General features: G+C 48.2%; 1 protein-coding gene across 2 annotated transcripts; it reads left to right on the forward strand.

The window, feature by feature from the left end:
* Positions 1–1,989: 1,989 nt before the first annotated feature.
* On the forward strand, positions 1,990–13,013 carry PHETA1 (PH domain containing endocytic trafficking adaptor 1). Of its 2 annotated transcripts, XM_079987599.1 has the most exons (3): positions 1,990–2,151; positions 4,700–4,821; positions 11,323–13,013. In XM_079987599.1, the coding sequence occupies exon 3, from the start codon at positions 11,335–11,337 to the stop codon at positions 12,139–12,141; it is 807 nt and encodes a 268-aa protein (XP_079843725.1). In that variant the 5' UTR covers positions 1,990–2,151; positions 4,700–4,821; positions 11,323–11,334; the 3' UTR covers positions 12,142–13,013. The 2 variants fall into 2 exon arrangements, with proteins under 2 accessions (XP_079843725.1, XP_079843724.1); XM_079987598.1 differs by lacking the exon at positions 1,990–2,151 and having other exon boundaries at positions 4,388–4,821.
* Positions 13,014–18,088: the final 5,075 nt, after the last annotated feature.

Below are 18,088 nucleotides of genomic sequence, written 5' to 3' on the forward strand. Positions count from 1 at the left end.
CCAAAGTGACCCCCCCTCCCACAACCCAGGACACAAACCTGGGCTGTGTGTCTGGAGGTCCTGAGCTGTCCAGACCACAAGCATTGCTGATGTGGTCCAAAGGAATGCAGAGCGATATATTTGGCACCAGCTCGGCTGCAGAAAGCATATGCAAAGTGGCTTAGGGACTCTATTCTGGTTTTCTGTAGGGTTTACTCCTTATCCTTGTCTTCTCCCAGAGATGTCCTACAAGGCAGTGGATACATGTGCCTTGTTTACATCTGTGCCATGGTGGCTGTCCCTGATTTAAAACACGGGTCAGCAAACTTTTTCAGCAGGGGGCCGGGCCACTGTCCCTCAGACCTTGTGGGGGGCCAGACTATATTTTTCCGGGGGGAAATGAATGAATTCTTATGCCCCACAAATAACCCAGAGATGCATTTTCAATAAAAGGACACATTCTACTCATGTAAAAACTGATTCCCAGACGCCAGATTTAGAAGCAGATTGGGCCGGATCCAGCCCCTGGGCCTTAGTTTGCTTAACCATGGTTTACTCCTTAGGCTTGTCTTCCCCCAAAGATGTCCTACAAGGCAGTGGATACATGTGCCTTGTTTACATCTGTGCCATAGTGGCTGTCCCTGATTTAAAACACGGGTCAGCAAACTTTTTCAGCATGCGGCTGGTCCACTGTCCCTCAGACCTTGTGGGGGGCCGGACTATATTTTTCCGGGGGGAAATGAATGAATTCCTATGCCCCACAAATAACCCAGAGATGCATTTTAATTCAAAGCACACATTCTACTCATGTAAAAACACCAGGCAGGCCCCACAAATAACCCAGAGATGCATTTGAAAGAAAAGGACACATTCTACTCATGTAAAAACACGCTGATTCCCGGACCGTCCACGGGCCGGATCCGGCCCCCGGGCCTTAGTTTGCTTACTCATGATCTAAAAGATTTGTTGTTGTTTAGTCGTTTAGTCGTGTCCGACTCTTCGTGACCCCATGGACCAGAGCACGCCAGGCCCTCCTGTCTTCCACTGCCTCCCGCAGTTTGGTCAGACTCATGTTTGTAGCTTCGAAGATACTATCCAACCATCTCGTCCTCTGTCGTCCCCTTCTCCTTGTGCCCTCCATCTTTCCCAACATCAGGGTCTTTTCCAGGGAGTCTTCTCTTCTCATGAGGTGGCCAAAGTATTGGAGCCTCAGCTTCAGGATCTGTCCTTCCAGTGAGCACTCAGGGCTGATTTCCTTAAGAATGGATCGGTTTGTTCTTCTTGCAGTCCATGGGACTCTCAAGAGTCTCCTCCAGCACCATAATTCAAAGGAATCAATTCTTCGGCGATCTGCCTTCTTTATGGTCCAGCTCTCGCTTCCATACATCACTACTGGGAAAACCATAGCTTTTACTATACGGACCTTTGTTGGCAAGGTGATGTCTCTACTTTTTAAGATGCTGTCTAGGCCTGTCATTGCCCTTCTCCCAAGAAGCAGGCGTCTTTTAATTTCGTGGCTGCTGTCACCATCTGCAGTGATCATGGAGCCCAAGAAAGTAAAATCTCTCACTGCCTCCATTTCTTCCCCTTCTATTTGCCAGGAGGTGATGGGACCAGTGGCCATGATCTTCGTTTTTTTGATGTTGAGCTTCAGACCATATTTTGCGCTCTCCTCTTTCACCCTCAATAAAAGCTTCTTTAATTCCTCCTCACTTTCTGCCATCAAGGTTGTGTCATCTGCATATCTGAGGTTGTTGATATTTCTTCCGGCAATCTTAATTCCGGCTTCGGATTCATCCATGACATTTGAAAGAGAGAGAGAAGCAAGCGACGCCCCCACCCACCACCACCTCCACTGCGCGCCCCTACCCAATGCTGAGCGCAGCTGCCCAAGCGCCCCCGGCGGCAAGCGGAAGGCGAGGGGCGGCAAGCGGAGCGCGGCGGCGGCGGCGGCGGCGAGGCTCTTTGCCAGCCCGGAGAAGGCGGAGGCGGAGGCGGAGCCGCAGGCGGCCGGGCCAGGGCGCAGCGCCCAGCCCCGCCGGACAAAAGGAGCTGCCCGGCTGGCGAGCGGAGAGCCTGCGCCCGGCAAGGAGAGGGGTCCGGCGAGAAGCCACCGGGGCGCGCGCTCTGCACCTGGCCAAGGGGCGCACGCCTCTCCTTCTCCGCCTCCAGGTGCGGGGGCCAAGCTTCGCGACTGGGGCGGCGGGGGGGGGGTCCCTGGCTCCCCTTCCCTCCCGTGACACGCCCCCAGGAGAGGGGAAGGGGCGCAGGGGACCTTGGGGCAGGGGGCACGTGGGCATGGGCAGGGTCTGGGTGCCTTGCGTGTACACGTATATGCGATTGCCAGCTGTTTAAAACTGTTTTGAATACTGTGATTTGGAGCTGCAGCCGGCCCTCCTGTGGCCTTAGGGTGAAGGGTGGACAATAGAAGTATTATTATTATTATTATTATTATTACAGTGGTACCTCGGGTTACATACGCTTCAGGTTACATACGCTTCAGGTTACAGACTCCGCTAACCCAGAAATAGTGATTCAGGTTAAGAACTTTGCTTCAGGATAAGAACAGAAATTGGGATCTGGCGGCGCAGCAGTAGCAGGAGGCCCCATTAGCTAAAGTGGTGCTTCAGGTTAAGAACAGTTTCAGGTTAAGTACGGATCTCCAGAACGAATTAAGTACTTAACCTGAGGTATCACTGTATTATTATTAGGTAGAAGGTAAAGGGACCCCTGACCATTAGGTCCAGTCATGGCCAACTCTGGGGTTGCGGCGCTCATCTCGCTTTATTGGCCAAGGGAGCCGGCATACAGCTTCTGGGTCATGTGGCCAGCATGACTAAGCCGCTTCTGGCAAACCAGAGCAGCGCACTGAAACGCCGTTTATCTTTCCGCCGGAGCGGTACCTATTTATCTACGTGCACTTTGAGGTGCTTTCGAACTGCTAGGTTGGCAGGAGCAGGGACCGAGCAATAGGAGCTCACCCCGTCGCTGGGATTCAAACCGCCGACCTTCTGATCGGCAAGTCCTAGGCTCTGTGGTTTAACCCACAGCGCCACCTGCGTCCCTATTATTATTATTAGTGTTGATATTAATATATAATGTTTGTACATTTTTAGTAGATACAGGCCAGTGTGGCGCAGGGGTCTTAACCACCAACCTCAAAGGATGGAGCGTGATCATGGAATATTATCATTCCAGAAATAGAGGTCAGAGAGCAGAGGAAATGCACTTGGAGGAAAAATTTGTGGACAAGAGGGCAATTTGGCTCTGTGGTCCGAGGGAGAAATGATTCTGAATGTCAGTGGCTGGAAACCAGAGGAGGGGAGAGTTGTGCTTGAATTCTGCTCGCTGACTTCCCACAGGCACCTAGAAGGTGGCTTTGAGATGCTAGACTTGATAGGCTATGGGCCTGATTCATGCAGGGCTTTTTCTTGCGTTCTCAAAGGACGGGAGTCTCCCAGTCCTAACTGGGCTGGCAACTGGGTCTCACTTCAACACTGCTGGGGAGACCAGCAGGCTAGCTTGGAGGTCACGGGGTTAGGCGGTCGGATCCTGGTGGTACTTGACAGTTTAGCTTCATCTCTGCATGGAGAGATTTGGGTCTCACCTGTGAGTACAACGGGGGGGTGGGTGGGGCGGTTGGTTAAGAGGTGCTAAGGAGTAACAAGTCCATATTAAGTACCCATGCGAGGAAAGGTTAATTAGGAGAGTCACCCGGTGAAAAGAAAACCGAGTTGATTAATTGCACAAGTTTTCACAGATTGAAAAAGTTTGCATGTGAGTAAAATGACAGTGTTGAAGGGGTGAGACGATGGGGCAGGGCAACTGTTGCAGTAGGTGGCATCTTGAGGGACCTCTTTCTTCCTGGGTGAGAGTGCCTCTTCTCATAATAAATTTATTATGGGATTTTAATTTTTTTAAAAGATAGAATGCCTCTTCTCAAAGGACCACCAGTGCCATCTTAGATAAGAGGACTTCTCTTCCACGGTGGGAGAAGATTCCTCTCCTGAAGTTGTGTCTGCTGCTGCTGTGTGACAGACACCATCATGCAGCCCAGCAAGTACCGTATTTTTTGCTCTATAAGACTCACTTTTTCCCTCCTAAAAAGTAAGGGGAAATGTGTGTGCGTCTTATGGAGCGAATGCAGGCTGCGCAGCTATCCCAGAAGCCAGAACAGCAAGAGGGATTGCTGCTTTCACTGTGCAGCGATCCCTCTTGCTGTTCTGGCTTCTGAGATTCAGAATATTTCTTTTCTTGTTTTCCTCCTCCAAAAACTAGGTGCGCCTTGTGGTCTGGTGCGTCTTATAGAGCGAAAAATACGCTACACAGGAAGTTGCCTTTGGAAGACTCAGATCGTTGATCCATATAGTTCAGAGTAGTCCACACTGGTGGGCAAGATATTTTACCAGGAGATGCCATTGGGAGTTGAATCTGGGACTCTGGAATCTGGTGTGCAAGTCGGAGACAGATATCTCTTCCAAGGTGATTCCTCCTAAGAAAGACAACCGCTGTCCTAAGATTGCTTAACGTTTGGTAGACATACCCAAATATGCACAGCTTTGGCGATGGATTCATGCCTGGTCCCATTGCTTAACCATTTGACACACCGATGACTGCATATCCTCATGCCTGGTGCTTTTACATCCTGGGTTGTCCGGATGGAGATGAAACATTGCCTTTCCATTGTGAAAACTGAAATTTTCTCTTATTGCCTTATCAGAGCCAAGTTTAAAGTGAGGCTCCTGTGACCAGCAAGAAAATCCAGATTCCCCCCCCCCCCCCGTTTCAAAGAAGTTCCTTCCCATTTTGCAGCTTCCCAGCCTTGATGACAGATATTTACATGTAAGTAAACCCCTCTCAGTTCAACGGGACTTTCTCTTACAAAGAGGGAATGTTATTACCTGGTTCTTTTGTTAAGTACTTGGATAAAATAAGTAAATACCTTCTTTTCACATCTAAAATAACATCTGCCCCAGGTAAATCAGCAATTCTTTTTTCTGTCAAAGGTAGTGACTATGGAAGGAGATGGACTTAACAATGGGAGAAAGAAGAAAAGGGAGGAATCGAGTCAATATCTTACGGCGGTGGGGGAGGGTGTATATACTTTTATAAAAGCGATAAATTGATAAAATAGCTTCTTAATGATGCCATAATTCAATTGGCTAATATTACCATATAAAGGTAAAGGTACCCCTGCCCGCGTACGGGCCAGTCTTGACAGACTCTGGGGTTGTGCGCCCATCTCACTTAAGAGGCCAGGGGCCAGCGCTGTCCGGAGACACTTCCGGGTCACGTGGCCAGCGTAAAACTGCAATTGCACTTTCTTGGGAGTAGGCCCTGTTGAACTTGGTAGGGACTGACCTCTGAGTGGGAATGGTTAAGATTGTGCTGTTACTGCAGAAAAGGGAGCATATAGATATATATATTTTGCTTCGACTGCATCCATTTTCAGGCTTTGGTCCTTGGACTGAGCAAGATTAGTCCCAAGCATGGCAGGGATTTGTTCTGGGGTGGGGCGAACATCCAGATGTGGCCCTGCAGATGTTGGTGGACTACAAGCCCCATCATTCCCAACCATCGGTTATGTGCATCATTGGCCAAAAGGCTGGTTCGAGGGCAGCTTCTGGTTTCCTGCACTTCTTAGCTTCAGGTGATTCTTCCTACATCCACCTTGCTTGTCAGGAACACTCACTGACTGTGATGGATTCTGGGAGGTGCGCTTGAGCCCAGCAGGGTCCTCCTTTAGAAGCACAACCCTCTTGCCACCCTTGATTGTCTATGCCAGGCAGGTAGGGCTTGCATAATAGAGGTGGCAGGGACAGAGCGGTGCTCTCTGATCACCAACACATAGAGCCATGGAAAACGACAGCTTTCGATTTAGCTTTGCAAAGTTGGAAAGGCCTAGAATCATAGAATCATAGAATCATAGAGTTGGAAGAGACCACAAGGGCCATCGAGTCCAACCCCCTGCCAAGCAGGAAACACCATCAGAGCACTCCTGACATATGGTTGTCAAGCCTCTGCTTAAAGACCTCCAAAGAAGGAGACTCCACCACACTCCTTGGCAGCAAATTCCACTGTCGAACAGCTCTTACTGTCAAGAAGTTCTTCCTAATGTTTAGGTGGAATCTTCTTTCTTGTAGTTTGGAGCCATTGCTCCGTGTCCGCTTCTCTGGAGCAGCAGAAAACAACCTTTCTCCCTCCTCTATGTGACATCCTTTTATATATTTGAACATGGCTATCATATCACCCCTTAACCTCCTCCTCTCCAGGCTAAACATGCCCAGCTCCCTTAGCCGTTCCTCATAAGGCATCGTTTCCAGGCCTTTGACCATTTTGGTTGCCCTCCTCTGGACACATTCCAGTTTGTCAGTGTCCTTCTTGAACTGTGGTGCCCAGAACTGGACACAGTACTCCAGGTGAGGTCTGACCAGAGCAGAATAGTAAAGGTAAAGGTAAAGGTACCCCTGCCCGTACGGGCCAGTCTTGACAGACTCTGGGGTTGTGCGCCCATCTCACTTAAGAGGCCAGGGGCCAGCGCTGTCCGGAGACACTTCCGGGTCACGTGGCCAGCGTGACATCGCTGCTCTGGCGAGCCAGAGCCGCACACGGAAACGCCGTTTACCTTCCCGCTGGTAAGCGGTCCCTATTTATCTACTTGCACCCGGAGGTGCTTTCGAACTGCTAGGTTGGCAGGCGCTGGGACCGAGCAGCGGGAGCGCACCCCGCCGCAGGGATTCGAACCGCCGACCTTTCGATCGGCAAGCCCTAGGCGCTGAGGCTTTAACCCACAGCGCCACCTGCGTCCCTACCAGAGCAGAATACAGTGGCACTATTACTTCCCTTGATCTAGATGCTATACTCCTATTGATGCAGCCCAGATCTAACCCACCGTAATGCAGGAATCCCTGACACATGGCCCTCCAACCTCATGTTGTGTTGTGCTATTTACAGTATATCCCGCCTTTCCTCCAGTTTGGGACTCAAGACTGCTTACGCAGTTAAAATAAAACAAGCTGAAAACATAGAAGAGGCTTGGACTGTGGGATGTGATACGTAAGAAGCAGTGTGCTGCGTGTCTCGTCCTTGTTTTCCTAGAGTGGACACGCGGGGGAATGTTTGGTCCAGCCAGTCGAAAACTTCCTGTTTCCTCCTGGCTGGGACATCCTTCCTTTTGCATGTGACTCAATGTGGGTGCGACCTCACCTGTCCAGATAACAAAAGGACGAGACACGCAGCACACTCTCTCTCTCTCTGTCAAAAGAAGAAGCTTTATAGCTATAAAAGCCCTGTTGGTTTTCAGCCAACAGAGGACACTGGGATTATCCCCATATGGGATAGATCCATAGCTGTCAACTTTTCCCTTTTCTTGAGAGGAATCCTATTCGGAATAAGGGAATTTCCCTTAAAAAAAGGGAAACGTTGACAGCTATGGATAGATTCACATGTATATATCTTTAACTAAGCCTGCCTTCAGGGATCCCACTGTGAACTGATATGAGTAAACTCCTTTTATATACCTTAAACAAGCTTGGGGCATGTTTATTCTTTTAAGAGGGATATAAGGGAACTTACCAGGAACCTGATAGTGAGAGGTTTACACAAGCCTGCAACCAGCTATCCGCTGTGCATTTGAAAGGGGAATGTAAAACTCTGCTAAGTAAAAGAACTTGCTATCGCAAGTTAGGAAGGATATTAATAAACAATATATCCTCTCCTGCCTCCCTGAACATGCCCACATGGACAAATTCATGACGAGGCTACAGGTGGCTCCTAGCCCTGATGGCTGAGCTCTGACTCCATGGTTGGAGACAATAAATGCTTCTGCATCCTAGTTGCTGGAGCTGCAGGAGGAAAGAGTGCCGCTCTCACACCCAGGTCCTGCTTGCATCTGGTTGGCCACTGTGGGAAGAGGATGCTGGACTAGGTGGGCCCCCTTGGGCCTGATCCAGCCTCAGGTCTCTTCTTATGTTCTCCAAGGTTCTGTGAACAAGGAAGGGCCTCTTTGAAACAATGGAGTGGGTAAACATATAATAATAATAATAATAATAATAATAATAATAATAATAATAATAATAATAATTTATTATTTATACTCTGCCCATCTGGCTGAGTTTCCCCAGCCACTCTGGGTGGCTTCCAATCGAGTGTTAAAAACAACACAGCATTAAATATTAAAAACTTCCCAAAACCTGGCTGCCTTCAGATGTCTTTTAAAGAGAAGATAGCTGCTTATTTCCTTCACATCTGAAAGGAGGGTGTTCCACAGGGTGGGTGCCACTACCGAGAAGGCCCTCTGTCTGGTTCCCTGTAACTTGGCTTCTCGCAGCGAGGGAACTGCCAGAAGGCCCTCGGCGCTGGACCTCAGTGTCCGGGCAGAACGATGGGGGTGGAGACACTCCTTCAGGTATACTGGACCGAGGCCGTTTAGGGCTTTAAAGGTTAGCACCAACACTTTGAATTGTGCTCAGAAACGTACTGGGAGCCAATGCAGATCTCTCAGGACCAGTGTTATGTGGTCCTGGCGGCCGCTCCCAGTCACCAGTCTAGCTGCCGCATTCTGGATTAATTGCAGGTCACCTTCAAAGGTAGCCCCACGTAGAGCACATTGCAGTAGTCCAAGCAGGAGATAACATTAGAACCCTCCCAATTCCTCCTTAAAAGCAAATGACCTCAGAAGATGCAGTGGCAAGATGGGGAAGGAGATGGCTGGAAGGGAGCACATCCTCAGGAGAGTTACTCAGCACCAGGAGGGCAGGATGAGTTGTTTGACCCGATTAGCAACTTTCTCAGTAGTCAAAACCTTTTCCTCCTTCTTTCTTTCCTTCTGTTTTTTTTTTTTTTAATATGTTAGCAAAAACTGCTAAGATTAGAATAGAGGAAGTGAATTGGCATTGAAGAGCTTCCTTCTTGTTTGTTTTTTCGATCCTGGAAACAGCTGTCAGTCACATCCACATTCCGGGTCACCAAGTTGCCATATGCACAATTGCCCAGCAGACAATGTGGAGATGCTGGTGCTTGTTTAGAGAAAGCGTGCAGATTTTGGAGGCGTCACACCCTGGCCTTGTGAGGGGCTGGGTGCTGCAGGGAAAGTGCTCATCACTGTTCTACACACCTAACCTCAAAATCTTCACCTGTATTTTTTCAGCTAATGTGATCTGAAAGCAAACACATTTAAGTTGCTGTTCACTGCCAGGATTTGTGTGTGTGAGCACCAAATTAAAAAGTTGTTCTGCTCCATTTTTTAAAAAAGATTTAATTTATGCATCTCCTGTTTAACTTAGGGACACGGGTGGCGCTGTGGGTTAAACCACTGAGCCTAGGGCTTGCTGATCAGAAGGTCGGTGGTTCGAATCCCCGCGACGGGGTGAGCTCCCGTTGCTCGGTCCCTGCTCCTGCCCACCTAGCAGTTCAAAAGCACATCAAAGTGAAAGTAGATAAACAGGTACCGCTCCGGCAGGAAGGTAAATGGCATTTCCATGCGCTGCTCTGGTTCACCAGAAGTGGCTTAGTCATGCTGGCCACATGACCCGGAAGCTGTATGCCGGCTCCCTTGGCCAATAAAGCAAGATGAGCGCCGCAACCCCAGAGTCATCCGTGACTGGACCTAATGGTCAGGGGTCCCTTTACCTTTTACCTGTTTAACTTGCTGACAAAGGAGCTAATATCTTGCAATTAAGAACAGGTGTAATAAGAAGCCAAGAGGGGGAAAATAATAATTAAAGAGTGGGGAACATTTGTTGAATATCTGAAAAATTATGGTATGCAAGTAAGTGCATTAGTAGGGTTAACGTAAGCAGTTAAAATTATTTTCAAGGTAAATTGCAGGATAACTTAAAAATGGAGTTACAGATAGGTAGCCGTGTTGGTCTGCCATAGTCAAAACAAAATAAAAAAATTCCTTCCAGTAGCACCTTAAAGACCAACTAAGTTAGTTCTTGGTATGAGCTTTCGTGTGCATGCACACTTCTTCACATGAAAGCTCATACCAAGAACTAACTTAGTTGGTCTTTAAGGTGCTACTGGAAGGAATTTTTTTATTTTGTTTTAAAAATGGAGCAAAGTGGAAAATGCAGTGTTAAAAATTTAAATAGGACAAGAAACCACAAGGGGGGGGGAGTGTCTAATATGTATTTGTATTTGAAGTATGTGATTGTAAGGTGAACTTTTGAAAACTGCGAACGTTTCAAACTGAACATAAAATTAAAAACAATAATTCTTGCAATTAAGAAACTCTGCTACATGAGCAGTAAGATAACTCCCTTGCAAGACCTTAGACCTCAGCTGTGTGAGCAGCCCAGGGTTAGGAAAGCTACCTAAACGACCAGCTGCAACTCTTGGCAGTAAGTTGAGATGTGGGGATGGCCTGATATACTGATTTCCTTTGAACTTGTGTGCTCACCTTAACTCCAGAGGTTATTACCTTATTTGGCAATAAATTGTTTAGGAAGAATCCTGGCGGGGAAGCTGAGCTGGGGGACAACGTTTGTGAGATTCAACCTGAAATTTGGGCACCGGCAGGGCAGAAGTGTTGGAGGGCATGAATGAACACCAGAAGAGCCCAGTGTCTGGATCAGGCCAAAGGGGACCTAACTAGCCCAGCATCCTGTTCCCACAGTGGGCAACTGGGTGCCCCAGTAGGAATCCTGCAAGCGAGGACCCGAGATCAATAGCCTTCTCCCGACTTGTGATGCTCGCAAGGGGAATTCAGTTAGTTCCCCAGTGCTGGAATAGCGCATAGTCATTACAACCAGTAGTGTTAAGTAAAGAGGAGGATTGTTTTGAGAAGATACTGAATTATTTGAGTAGGTTTGAACAATTTGGGGCAATTAAAATGTTAAAAGTTAAATAAACCTTGTGAAAGGAGGAGTGTTAAGGTATATAGAAGTGTACATATGGTTAAACTGAATATGTTATTGAATATTATTGAATATGGATATTATTGAATATTGTATACCCAATGTATCACGACACCTGGGGGGTTTCACTGTTTGTGTTTTGGTGGTTGGTAAAAAATAAAATAGAAAAAAAAAGTTCCACGAATTTGCCCGCACGCCTTTCAAAGCCACCCCAGTCGTGACCGTTGCTTTATACTGTGGGAGCAAAATTTCATAGTTCCAACTAAGCGCTGTGTGAAAAAGTCCTTCCTCTTGCCTCTCCTGAATCTCTTCAGCTACATGGGGCGGAGGCTGCGGCCATTTTGTGCTTCCAGAAGAGGGCTCAAAATAGCCGACATCTCCTGGGTTCCAGGCCTGATAGATCTCCTGGTTCCTGCCAGGGGTTGGTTATGGCCTTGGGGAGCTTCAGCCTTTATTTCCCTCTTATTTCCCTCCTTGTTTCCAGGCCCGAGCGAACATGAAGCTGAACGAGCGGAGCTTGGCCTTCTACGCCACCTGCGACGCCCCGGCGGACAATGCCGGCTTCCTCTACAAGAAGGGCGAGAGGAACACGGCCTACCACCGCCGCTGGTTTGTGCTGAGGGGAAACATGCTCTTCTACTTTGAGGACCGGGAGAGCCGGGAGCCGGTGGGGGTCGTCATCCTGGAGGGCTGCACCGTGGAGCTGTGCGAGTCCACGGAAGAGTTTGCCTTCGCCATCCGCTTTGACTGCGCCAAGTCCCGCACCTACGTCCTGGCGGCGGAGAGCCAGGCCGCCATGGAGAGCTGGGTCAAGGCCCTCTCTCGCGCCAGCTTTGGCTACCTGCGACTGCTGGTGAGGGAGCTGGAGAAACAGCTGGAGGAAATGCAGAAGGCCTCTTCCGGCTGCCACCGGGTCCAGCGGAGGGCGCCGCTTTACCGGAAGAACAAAATGGCGCTGAATTCACAGGACTTGCTCCCGGAGAAGCTGTCTGTCCCGATTTGCATCCCGGCGAAAGAAAATGGCTGCGCCCTCTGGTACAACTCCGAAGGCCCAACCAGCCTGCCGACGGGGTACCCCCAAGCCAACTCCTGGAGCACCAGGACCTGTGGGGAGGACAGCTTTGATGGGGGTCTGAAGCCCCCACCGCTGCCTCCTCGAAGGAGGGCTCTCTCGGGCAATTCCTGTAGTTCAGAGGGCCCTGGCAGCCCAAGCTGCTTTTCCAGACTCCATGACTCGTACGGAAGGGAAGTCCTGGAGCTGAGAAGGGCATGGCTGGAGGGACAAAAGGATGGAGGGCTGTGAGGGGCTCCTTGGCAGCGGGGGCACCTTGGGAGAGGCCAAAAAATGGAGACCTTGGCTGCTGCAGATAACACTCGGCTCCTGGAAACTCTGCTCTCTGCCTGCCGTTGTGCCAGCTCAAATCTTCCCATTGCCTTTAAAACCTGGGCCAGTTGCTTTTCCGCTCCTGTTCCCCCCCTCTCCGTGCAGTTCCTGGAAAAGACTTGCCACCCTTTTGCACCTAGAAAGCCTCAGCTTGTTAATGATGAAAAGGGATCTGACTTTAATACTGGCTGTCACCACCACCCAGGCCAGACTCGAACCACTGTCAGAGATGTTGACATTTCTTACCGTGGTCCTCCTCTCCTTCCTGGCAGGGGCTTCTGCCGTAGAGACGGATGTCTGCTGTTACCAAACACTGGGTTGAGCACAGTTTGGGGCGGTGGGAGAGCATTCTGGCCAGGTTAAGCCATGGGATCAGATGGTTTGGGCCAGGTCTCCACCAAAGAGAAGGCAGAGACATCTACACGGACCATCCCGGTTCTGACATCATGGCGGGGCTGGTCTGGAAAAGGTCGCCATTTTTTTACTTGCTGCCTCCTGGGATTCTTCCATCTTGCATCAAGCACTGTCAGGTGTTGGGGGTTCCTGGTTTGTCGTTGGTTAAAGTAGAGGCACCTGAGCATACAGGTGTGAGAGAGGCCTTTGGGGACCCTTCATTCTGCATGCTCCTCTTAACTCAGTTTCACCTTTGAATGGCACTGGTTTAGGTGGGGTTAAGACTACGGTTACACTACAATTGTAAATGGGTTTAATACTCAACCTCCCCCCTCCCAAATATGACCTTGGGGAAACGTCCACTAAGAGTCTGAAATAAAGGGCAGCTGTCAAATTTTTTTCCTGGTGCTCTGATAATCGAAACCCAAGATGCATGGTTAATGATTCAGAGACGGCTGCAATATGCAAGGAGCAGGCTGTGTTTATTTGCGGAAGAAAAAAGTCTGTGTCCTGCCATAGAAAAATACTGGGCTGCATCCATTGCTAGTCCTGCTCAGGGGAGACATTTTGGAATGGATGGACACGACTTAACTTGGGGCCATTAATTTCAAGGGGTCTACTCTGAGTAGCACTTAGGCTGCATTCACCCAGCAGTTAGTTCCAATTTTCCTAATATTTCCATTACTGTTAATTTCTGTATCATATTCCAGCTTTTGCATGACATAAAAGGCACTTATGAAATATAGTAGAATATGGAGGCAGTTTAGCGCTCATCTCTCTGCTATCTGTGATACAGAAAAATTCATTTGCTTGCAGGAAAAAATCCTTCTGCAGGTAACATGGAAATGTGTGCTATATTTGTTCCATATTATGCTATGATTCCGGAAGTAGCTTTTACATTGAGTGAAAGCTCAAATGTAATGCAGAACCCAAAAGTTAAGGAAATGTCGTGGTAATTGAATGAACAGCAGTGTGGATGGATGCAACCTTTGTTGGCTCCAACCTGTTGTCTGCACTGCTTCTGTTAACTTATGAAGTTTCCCCTTTCTTTTGTAAAATATTTCCTCTGCCTTGACAACCACCCCATTTACCATTTTATAAAGCCCGTTTATAAAAGAGGAGGTTAAGGGGTGATATGATAGCCATGTTCAAATATATAAAAGGATGTCACATAGAGGAGGGAGAAAGGTTGTTTTCTGCTGCTCCAGAGAAGCGGACACGGAGCAATGGTTCCAAACTACAAGAAAGAAGATTCCACCTAAACATTAGGAAGAACTTCCTGACAGTAAGAGCTGTTCGACAGTGGAATTTGCTGCCAAGGAGTGTGGTGGAGTCTCCTTCTTTGGAGGTCTTTAAGCAGAGGCTTGACAACCATATGTCAGGAGTGCTCTGATGGTGTTTCCTGCTTGGCAGGGGGTTGGACTCAATGGCCCTTGTGGTCTCTTCCAACTCTATGATTCTAAGGACAAAGAATCTTTCTTGAACTAGAGCCATCATGACAACGCTGAGAGGGAATCTTTGCGATCTCATTTTACAGAAAAGTTGAGTTGCCCCAAAATGTACATGTTTTGTGTGTGTGCACAGGGGACGCCCAGCTGACTTTCGTGATGAGGAAACAAGAGGGACAGCTTTGTGTATGTTCATTTCTCCTTTACTCTTCATTGCTAGAGAGGGAGAGGCAGCATAGCATAGTGGTTAGAGTATCAGGGTTTCAGACAAAGGACATTCCCAGCCTTACCTGGAGATATTGGGGGTTGAACCAGGGACCTGTCTAGCTCTGCCACTGGACTACAGCTCTTCTCCTCAAAATGAAGTAAGTTCCTAGGCCTCATGGCTGTTGATAAGGAGCTGAGTGAAATAGGAGTATAGGAAGCTGTCTTGCTCCAAACCACATCACTGGTTCATCTCGTTCCATGTTGTCCAAGCTGGAGTGGCTATCAAGTATTTCAGGCACAGGCTCCCTGGGCCTTATCAGGAAATGCTACAGACTGAACCTTGGACCTTCTCCAGAGATCACGTTCCTGCTTTTCACGTTTACAAATGGCAGTGTGGGAAATTGCATTGGTAAAAGTGATTGGAAGAGGAAAGAAATGCCATTTCTTTCAGGCAGTCATTTTCGAACTTCAGCCAAAAAGACACCTCCTGAGCTATTTTCCCAGTCTGGGCTTTTCTTCTACAGCTGTTCCTCGAGTTAGGTTTGTGTGAAGTGGGGTTCCTGCGAAACCAGCTTTGTTTATGTGTTCCCGTGGGTATATATAATCTATCACTTCTCTGTTCCTGCTTCCTTCTGATGAACTCAGCTACCACAGACTGTAAAAATAGAACAGAATATGTACATCGCTTTGTCCGCCTCTAATCTTGCATTATGGGATAGGGGAAGGAGGCATCCTCTGCATTTCTGGTTGGTACTGTCCCAAAAAATGCATTTAGGCAAACGAAAATAGGATGCAGCTTACAAGCTAATACTGATCACGTCTAGTTCAGCATTACCTGCACGGACTAGCAGCTGCGTTCTGGGGGTTTCAAGCAGGGGTCTGTTTGCAGACCTACCTGTGCTTAGGGATTGAACCTGCCGGTGGGTTTCTGAAAAGCTCCACAGCTAAGGTCTTGGGCGGGGTTTCTTCTCAAAAAGAAAAGGGGAGACAAGGACAGGCTTCCTTGCAACAACCCAGCTTGCTCACAACTACTGGCTTGCAGCTGGGAGGCTGGGTGCCCGGTGCTTGGAGGCAGGTTTGGGGATATCTTGTGTCGAAAGTGCAGGCAGCTCTTTAAGGACAGAGGGCATATTTTTGCCACTGAAAGAGGAGAATGCAATTTTGTCACTCCGTATCAACAGCCAAGGGGGACGCGGGTGGCGCTGTGGGTTAAACCACAGAGCCTAGGACTTGCTGATCAGAAGGTCGGTGGTTCAAATCCCCACAACGGAGTGAGCTCCTGTTGCTCGGTCCCTGCTCCTGCCAACCTAGCAGTTCGAAAGCACGTCAAGTGCAAGTAGATAAATAGGCACCACTCTGGCGGGAAGGTAAACGGCGTTTCCATGTGATGCTCTGGTTCGCCAGAAGCAGCTTAGTCATGCTGGCCACATGACCCGGAAGCTGTACGCCGGCTCCTTCGGCCAATAAAGCAAGATGACCCGAGAGTCGGTCATGACTGGACCTAATGGTCAAGGGTCCCTTTACCTATCGCCAGCCACAAGAGTCAGCAGGAAGCAATTAGTGCACTGTGCCAGCTTTCACCAACTTGGTACCCTCCAGATGTTTTGGGCTACAACAGCATCCTGGCTGGGGACTTTAGTCCAAAACATCTGAGGGTGCCATGTTTGCAAAGGCTGGCACTATGGCAAAAGGTTAAGTCTTCTGCGCCCCCCCCCCCCTGCGATCATTTATGCTTGAGCATTCTCCCGTGGGCACAAACTTCCTCGCTAGATCTTGCCGTCTTGCTTTCAGTGATTCCAAATTCATTGCCGCGTCCAAACAGTGTGTTAGTTGCAGGTTGGATGTGACAATTCATTTCCATCAAGTCCCCTTGAGCTGCCTGGCAGTTGTGCCAGTCACATTCCCTGACAAGTCATGCAGTGAGAATTTGCACAACAAGGGAAAACCAGTTTGGAACTTGACTTCGCTGCCGTGGCTTTCTGTTCCCTCAACTAGGGCCTTGAGGAATCTTTGGATAAGTGTTGGGGATGGAAGAGAAATTAGGTTTGGTTTGCATTTTAATGCAGACCTGGCTAATTCATGCTTCCTGCAACCACCTGAGACACAAAGTGCAGCTATTTTTATTTATTTATTTTTGGAGATGGTGCATTTCTTAATTTGGGGGTGCAGTTCTCCAACCGAAAGATGTGTACAAAAATAACTTAAGGGGAAAGCGTGCCAAAGAAAATGCATGCATTGGTAAAAGCGACATACAAAAATGTGTATTAGGGAATATCACATGAAAAATATGTATTCTGGGAGGAATGTGCACTAAAATGCCGCTGAACTTTTGTGAGCCCTTAAAAAAAATACGTTGATGCAAAGATGTGAACTGAATTTGAGATTGTTCATCAACGTCTCTTGTTTCTCCTTCGAAACCTGTTTAAATTTGGTACTGTTTGTGAATGGCTGCCTCAGAAAGATGGATGCTACCCAGAAGAACCTTCTGCACTCCCCTAGAGCTGTAATTTGGCACCTCATTTTCACAGGTGATATGTGTGCTTTGGGGCTGTCATGGCAAGCACCCAGTGTTGTATCATATTTCTGATTAAGAAACAGGATTAAAGATTTCCACTGAATAATTGAGGTGCAAAACCCAACGTGTTGAGCCTGTGTTTTCCTCTTCCACAACCCAAGGAGCCTCTCCAAGCACAGTTGAGGGTGTCCAATTCACGCCCGAGCTGCCTGTGTGCTTTGCTCGAAGCCCTTTTCCGTTCCAGATAAAAACCACAAGTGTAAACATTTTGCAGCCGGTCAGAAATTGCTTCCGAGTTCCCAGAGCAAATCAAAACAAGGCGAGAGGCTGGGTGAGCTGGCGAGGCACAACGAGTTGCAATCTTGCCGCACCACACCTCCTTCTCCAGGCTCAGTTGTATTTGTTGATGGTGACCCAATTCAGCCGAAGGTGGGGCAGCTCCCGGTGGAAGGCAGCAACGAGGAAAACAGTGATTGAGCAACAGAGACAGACAAAGCAGTTGGGCTGCACTGACCTATTTCTCCACGTGTTTTGCTGAATTGTCAGTCTACTTCCACAACAGAAAGCTGTTGTCGGAGCTTGCTGTGAGCAGTAGAGAAGCTTGGGTACCACCTGCAAATGAAGACCATCTTTGCTGCCCGTGGAGGAAAGGCAGGATATAGACATTATAGAATTACTCTTGCTTGAGTTCCTTTGGCCTTTCTTCCCATCACCTAGTGCAGGAAGGCACAGGGCACAGACTTCATTAATCTAGCAGGGCAGCAGTGGACGAAAAAAGGAGATCAACACAATAAACGGAGACGCCAAGCCAAGATGTTATACAATTTCATTATTATTATTATTATTATTTTTAGTGGCTCTTTTACAGAACTTGTGGTCCTTTTTTTTTCTTTAAAATGTTTAACAAAGTTCAATCAATCTTGTAGAAACTTTTTAAAGTACAGTACATGAAGCTAAGAAAATGTGACCTGACGCAGCCCGCCAGCTTTCAGTGCAACAGGATTTCTCTCCGGGTTTGAAAGACTCTCTCTTAAGTGCTTAGTTCAAAAATCCTGTTCCACTAAAGCCAGGGGGGAGAAGTCAATGGATCCAACTCCACTTTCTGTTTCCTGCTGACGTGCAAACGGTTAGAAAAGTTAACGGTACATGAAAATTGCATTTGCTCAGATGGATCCTGCATGGGGGCCATTTTCAAGAAGGACAGATCAAGGGAAGCCTTGAACTGCCAATACAGTGGTACTTCGGGTTACATACGCTTCAGGTTACAGACTCCGCTAACCCAGAAATAGTACCTCGGGTTAAG

This window comes from Podarcis cretensis, assembly GCF_951804945.1.
Source record: "Podarcis cretensis genome assembly, chromosome: 8".
In the NCBI taxonomy this organism is placed as follows: domain Eukaryota; kingdom Metazoa; phylum Chordata; class Lepidosauria; order Squamata; family Lacertidae; genus Podarcis; species Podarcis cretensis.